General features: G+C 37.8%; 1 protein-coding gene across 1 annotated transcript; it reads left to right on the top strand.

Moving 5' to 3' along the window:
• Positions 1-1588: 1588 nt before the first annotated feature.
• Positions 1589-6770, top strand: LOC137726659 (TMV resistance protein N-like). Its single transcript, XM_068465597.1, has 6 exons — positions 1589-2165; positions 2262-3378; positions 3479-3754; positions 3862-4947; positions 5034-5667; positions 6183-6770. Exons 1-5 carry the CDS (start codon positions 1648-1650, stop codon positions 5577-5579), a joined length of 3543 nt encoding a protein of 1180 aa, XP_068321698.1. The 5' UTR covers positions 1589-1647; the 3' UTR covers positions 5580-5667; positions 6183-6770.
• Positions 6771-6861: the final 91 nt, after the last annotated feature.

Below are 6861 nucleotides of genomic sequence, written 5' to 3'. Positions count from 1 at the left end.
TTTTCTTTTTCTTGCATAAATTGTTAGTTTTGGCACTACAACACTATACTACACTTGTTATTGTGACATCCCACATCACCTAGGGGAGTGATCTTTATATGTATATTCCCATCTCTACCTAGCACGAGGCCTTTTGGGAGCTCACTGGCTTCGGGTTTCGTAGGAACTCCGAAGTTAAGCGAGAAGGGGGCTAGAGCAATCCCATGATGGGTGACCCACTGGGAAGTTGCTCGTGAGTTCCCAAAAACAAAACCGTGAGGGAATGGTAAGCCCAAAGCGGACAATATCGTGCTACGGTGGTGGAGCGGGCTCGGGAAGTGGTTTCCCCGGGCGGGGATGTGACAGTTATTGTTGTTGTTATCTTACCTCACTTAATTATTCTATGTTACTTATTTTATCTATAGATAGAATGACAAAGTGAGGGAAAAAAATTTCACACAAGCGGAGAATTACAAACGAATATCTCCCATCAAAGAAAAGAATAAACAGGTTAGACTTTGTCAATACAAGTGTCTTTCGATACCTAAATTAGACTTAAAGGATGAATGAGAATTAAAGAGCATAGGTTTTTTTTTTTTTTTTTTTGGGTGTGTGGGGGAAATGATCTTCCCTTTTCAAAATTTAGTTAATTATTCGGTGTTAATTAACATTTAAAAGCTACTTTGTTTTGAATCTAATCTAAAAATAACTATTAGCGTTGATTGGTTAATTAACATTTAAGAGTTAATCCTTGATGATATGCCTCAATCTCAACTAATTTCTCTCCATTATTTTATAGGTCTTTTTCGCTTTAAATTAATCTCACTAGTCAAAAATTGCTGCAATCTTACTAAGCAAGTGGTTGGAAAGCATCCAGCAACTACTTGGAAAGCGTCCATCAAGTAGTTGGAAACCTCCTCTAGAATGCATGGAGGCCCTACAAGGATTTGGATTTCATCTGGATTCTAATTGTGAGAATACTAAGAATTTTCACATTCTAACCGTTTATTATATATCGTGCGATCACAAATTATTTTGAATTTTTTATTTAAAATTAATCATAAATAGTACTTAACGAAAACTTGATCGCACAATATACAATAAATGACCATAATACAAGAATCTCTAAAACTCCAAGAAAATTCCAAAAAAGATCCTCATCCGCTCCAGAAAATGAATAATTATTTTTGATCCAATTTAGCAGCAGAAGTGGGAGTAGGTAGAGCGCTGCCTGTTCGCACTTACTTTTCTCAATCTATTTGAGCAATTTACTAGTCAATAATGGATTTGGTCCTTCGGATCCCATCCGGATCCAAATGGTAGGGATCTCAGGATTCTCATATCTTAACTCTTAAAGTTAGAAATCATTTGAATTTTATTATTTAAAATTAAATACAAATAGTATCTGACAAAAACTAACCATATAATATATAATAAATGACTAGGACATGAGGATCTCTAATATTCCCAATATTTGGATCCGAATGGGATCCTCATCCAATTAAGTCCGCTGGTCTCTTCCTTTCTTGTTGGATTGATCCGAATGGCTTCCCCACGACTTTCACTCTTTCTCTCTTCCATTATTTCCTTTCCCCAAAACCTCTCTGCTCATACTTTTGTGTGAGTATTTTGATCGTGGTTTTTCGTTCACTTTTCATTTGCTTTGCAATGGCGATGAGCACCCAAAGAGCCTCTGCCCCACTTCTTTCTCTCGAATCAGCTCCTCGATGGAAGTACGATGTGTTCTTGAGTTTTAGGGGTGTAGACACCCGCAAGGGTTTCGTATCCCATTTATACCGCGAATTGTGCAAGTTCCAAGGAATTACGACTTTCCTTGACGATCGAGAGCTTGAAGAAGGAACAAGTATTCCACTTGAGCTCCCGAGTGCGATCAAAGAATCGCATGTTGCAATCGTTGTTCTTTCACCAAACTATGCTTCTTCCAAATGGTGCTTGAATGAACTTACAGCCATTCTTCAATGCATGGAAGCTAGGAACTCAGTTCTGCCGGTCTTTTACGAGACAGATCCATCTGACGTTGGAAATCAACGGGGATCTTTTGCCAAAGCCTTCGCAGAGCATGAAGAAAAGTTCATCACCACCGAAGATAAAAAGAAGGTTGTCCAATGGAAAGCTGATCTAAAAAGACTGTCCAAAATTTCTGGTTGGCATTCGAAGCAATATAAGTAAGTATGCATGAACAACTTTAATTTCCCATGTCTTAACAGAGTCAAACTTGAATGCTTCGCTTATGTTTTGATTGGTTATTTTATACCATGTAGGTATGAAAGTGAGCTCATTGAAAAAATCGTCAATAGTGTGTGGAGGAAAGTGCAAGCTGCGTTCACCGTGTCAGATTCCTCACAGAAATTAGTCGGAATTAATTATGGGCTTGAGCAACTAGGTTCGCTATTAGCTCATGATGCCAATGATGTTCGCTTTATAGGGGTAACGGGGATGGGCGGCATCGGTAAGACAACCCTTGCCAAGCTAGTTTATGATAGAATCTTCCATCATTTTGAAGTCTACTGCTTTCTCGCAAATATCAGAGATCGTACTCTAGTTAGTCTTCAACAACAACTTCTTTTCACAGTCTTGAAAGAAAAGATTGAGCAAGTTCGGGATCAACAGTTGGGAATGATATACACTGAGAAGTGCTTACGCAACAAAAAGGTTCTTCTTGTACTTGATGATGTGGATCAAATAAACCAGCTACGAGTACTAGCTAGAAAAGAAGATTGGTTTGGTAGTGGGAGTAGAATTATCATTACAACTAGAAATGAACGTTTGCTAGTCCAGCATGGCATAACTTTATGTCATAGTGTCAAGTTGTTAAATGATTATGAAGCTCTTGCTCTATTTAGTCAACATGCCTTTAAGAAAGATCTGCCCGAAGATGGGTTTTTGGAACTGTCTAAGTATTTCATTAATCATGCTGGAGGCCTTCCATTAGCTCTTGAACATTTGGGGTCGGCTTTGTTTAAGAGAGGTCTAGATGCATGGAATAGTTCATGGGATAATCTAAAGAAAATTCCTAATCCAACAATTTTTGATAAACTCAACATAAGTTATGATGGACTAGGAGAGATGGAGAAGAAGATTTTTCTCGATATTGCATGTTTCCACAAAGGGAAGTGCAGGCAGCGAGTAATTGAAATACTAGACAATTCCTTTGATATTTCAAGCCGGATCTTGATAGATGCTCTTATTGAGAAATCTCTCTTGATCTCTGAAAAATGCTTCCTGTATGATACTTCAGTCATGTACAGGAGGATAGGGATGCATGATTTGATACAAGATATGGCATGGAGAATTGTTGGTAATGAGTCTAAAGAGCCTGGCATGCGGAGTAGGTTGTGGCTTTCCAATGACATTTTTCATGTATTCATGACTAATACGGTAAGAAGTTATGTAAGATTACCAAGTTCGATAGAAGATATTATTTTTTTAGCACGATATTAAATGTGAAATTGACATTTCCTACATTCTGGGTTATTAGGGGACAAGAGCTATTGAAGGCATAGGCCTACAGTTACCCAAAATAGAGGAGTTGCACTGGAATTGCGAAGCCTTCTCTAACATGTCCGGACTGAGGTTTCTGGAATTTGACAATTTGATCATTTCTTCAAGTCCCAAATTTCTTCCGTGTTCCTTGAGAATTATGAATTGGAGTTTGTATCCTTCCAAGTCTCTTCCACCAAGCTTTCACCCGCGTTTCCTTACTGAACTAAAAATGCGTGATAGCAAACTTGTTCGGCTTTGGGATGGAAAAGAGGTAAGAACATACCCAATGAATGCTATTTAACAATTTTTTTTATTTCCAATAAAATTGTAAGGTTTTGGAATTGGAAGCTTATATACATTATTTGTTGTATTCTGCAGAATTTCCCCAACTTGAAATATATTGATCTTAGCAACTCACGTAAATTGATAAGTACCCCAGATTTTACTGGTCTTCGAAATCTTGAGGAGTTGATTCTTCATGATTGTACTAATTTGGTTGAGGTACATCCGTCTTTTGCAGTTCTTAAAAGACTTAAAGTTTTGAGACTTAGTGTCTGTAAAAGTATTAAGAGTCTCCCAAGTGAGCTAGAAATGGATTCCCTTGAAGTTTTAGATCTTACTGGATGTTCCAAAGTGAAAAAGATTCCAGAATTTTCAAAACAGATGAAAAATTTGTCCAAGGTTTCATTAGGTCGGACTGCGATTGAGAAATTACCTTCAACAATTGGACATCTGGTTGGCCTTACTGATTTGTTTATTAATCATTGCAGAAATCTGTTGGATATTCCTATTGAGATTTGTAATTTGAAGTCTCTTAAACAGCTGTGGATCAACGGAAGTTCAAAAATCGAAAAACTCCCAGGGAAGATGGAGTTTTTAGAGGAACTTATTTTGGGGCAAAACGCAATAAGAGAGCCACTTGTTGATATGAAAAATCTCAAACTTATTTATGCTTCTGGATCAATTGGTAAGCCAAGGGAAGATTGGGACCTTCTCCGCTTATTTGGAATTAGAAAGAGCGAAGAGCCTTGTTGGGGTTTGGTGTTGTCTTCTTTAAATCATTTGCGTTGTTTGGAGGACTTACGACTATTCTCTTGTGATCTTGGTGAAGGTGATATCCCCCTTGATATTGGTAGCTTGTCCTCTTTACGACTGTTAGATCTTAGTGGAAACAATTTTACTACCCTTCCAGCAAGCATCAAATGCCTTTCTCGACTTAAGTCTCTTCGCTTGCAGAAGTGCAAAAGAATTGAGCAACTGCCAGATCTTCCGTCAAATAGCGAATTACACGTAAATGTAAATCATTGTACTTCCTTGAAAAGGTTGACGGATCCCTCGAAGTTGAGCAGCAGATCTGCCAATATTTATGATTTTGCTTTCAATTCTCTGAATTGCATTACATTGGTTGAAGATGAAGGCTGGATTAATACAATACTTTCAAGGATCATGAAATTCGCCACTGAGGTACTCTGTCTCTGTCTCTCTCACTCTCTCTCCCTCTCTCTCGCGCTATCTCTCCCTCTCTCCCCATAATGATTCTTTTGGTGCAGGGACTCTGTCGTTCATCGTCTTATAATGAAATTGTATGCCCCGGAAAGGGGATTCCCGAGTGGTTCAACAATCAAACTGTGGGACATTCGGTAAATGTGGAGCTACCTCCTCAATCATGTAGCAGCTGGATGGGAATTGCTTTTTGTGTTGTTTTTGCACAACCTAAGGAAAACTGGGGAAATCCAGCTGCCCTTAAATATTATAATATCAAAATTGAGTGTTTGCCTGGGATTTCATTTTGGATTTTTGAAACAGAGCATTTGGTGTCAGAACACCTTTGGATATTTTATTTGTCTCGAGAAAAATGTAAGGGACCATTTTCATTCGAAGCATATTATGATGCGGGAGGAAATGGATTCAAAGTAGTCTTGAATATGGTGAAAATGTGTGGAGCCCGTTTGGTGTACAAGCAAGATTTGGAAGAACTCAATCGAACACTGAAAATCTTGAAGCGAACGCACGGATATTGTGAAGAGACAGCTCCAAGTGAAAGTGGCAGTTTTGATGACAAAGAACGAACTCACAAAAGGCAGAAGGAAGAATAAAAATTGCTTGCTGCTTTATTTAACCATTCAATGCTTCAGAGTCCTACTGGAAAGCTAAACATGGTGCTTTTTCTCAGAATCCATTTTAGTAAGTCACCATCTCAAGCCCTGTATAACCTACCTGATATTTGATTATTTTTTTCCTCAAGTTAATTTATTTGATCCAGCAATGAAGTCTCTGTATATACAGTTATTAATGTGCCTCCCATCTATGTCAAATTGAAATAAAAAAATCCAAAGTCATAGTAGGTAAATAAGTTTTCAACAAAAAAGTGCAGAGTATGAAGATATGGAAGAAAAATATGTTATGATATTTTCACATTAGGAATTGAAGCAAAATTTATTATGCTATGAACAGATAAGTAGCTATAGAGATAATGTAAAAATGCTTGGACAGTGCCGATCATGATATGTGAAAAACGAATAAGGAAGCTCTCTGTACATCGTTCTTCAAATAAATGCAGGATATTCAATAACAATACTGTGCTAGTTGTGAATCTTTTCTTTATTGTGGGTACTGATAATTCTGAACTCAAACTGAAAGCAGATTCTTAATGGTGAGACTAAGACGCAACTATTAAGTGAATATTTATTTATGTGCAGGATGAGAAGTTTATCATACTGGGTTAATTTCAGCTTGATTATTTTCAGAATGAAACTTCAGCTGCAGATGTTGCCTAGCGGAACTGTTTTAAACATGGTTGGAACTTGGTAGGTGATTTTTTTGTGCTTAAATAGGTCCTGATATAGCCACAATTAATTAAGTCCAGAAAGAAGTAGAATATATCGAAAACTATATTTTTTTAACTTTCCAAAACACATTTGTTCTCTGCCTCCAGGACCTCATGTTCTTTTTCAGTTGCCCTTTCTTTCCATATAGTTTCTGAATTTTCTGCCCATGCCTTAATGCAACTTGCCAATAGTGCTGAGGCTTTAGTTTTCCAATCTGTTACTACTCTAGAAAATAACCCAAAAAACCAGAGCTGACGTAGTATATATAGTATATCCTATGGGAAATTGGCCATTCTGGTATGAATTCAAACACGCGGTCCCAAAATAGAAAAACACCTGCCCCATGTTAAACTCGACACTATTAACACCCACAATTTAGGTTTGTTTTCGGCCATTCGCTCCCCTTGCTCTCGCTCGTGGTTAGTGGAGGTGACGGGATGTGACCGTTCTTCCAAAAGTGCTTTTAGAGCAGTTCTGGAGAGTTGCCAGTCTGTATTTTCTGTTGGCAGCTGTTTTGTTCATCACTTCTTTGGTCTTCATAGTGGGGGCA

Source organism: Pyrus communis, chromosome 2, assembly GCF_963583255.1.
Source record: "Pyrus communis chromosome 2, drPyrComm1.1, whole genome shotgun sequence".
Lineage (NCBI taxonomy): Eukaryota > Viridiplantae > Streptophyta > Magnoliopsida > Rosales > Rosaceae > Pyrus > Pyrus communis.
Note: the sequence above shows the minus strand (reverse complement) of the source record. Positions and strands in the feature narration are given on the sequence as shown.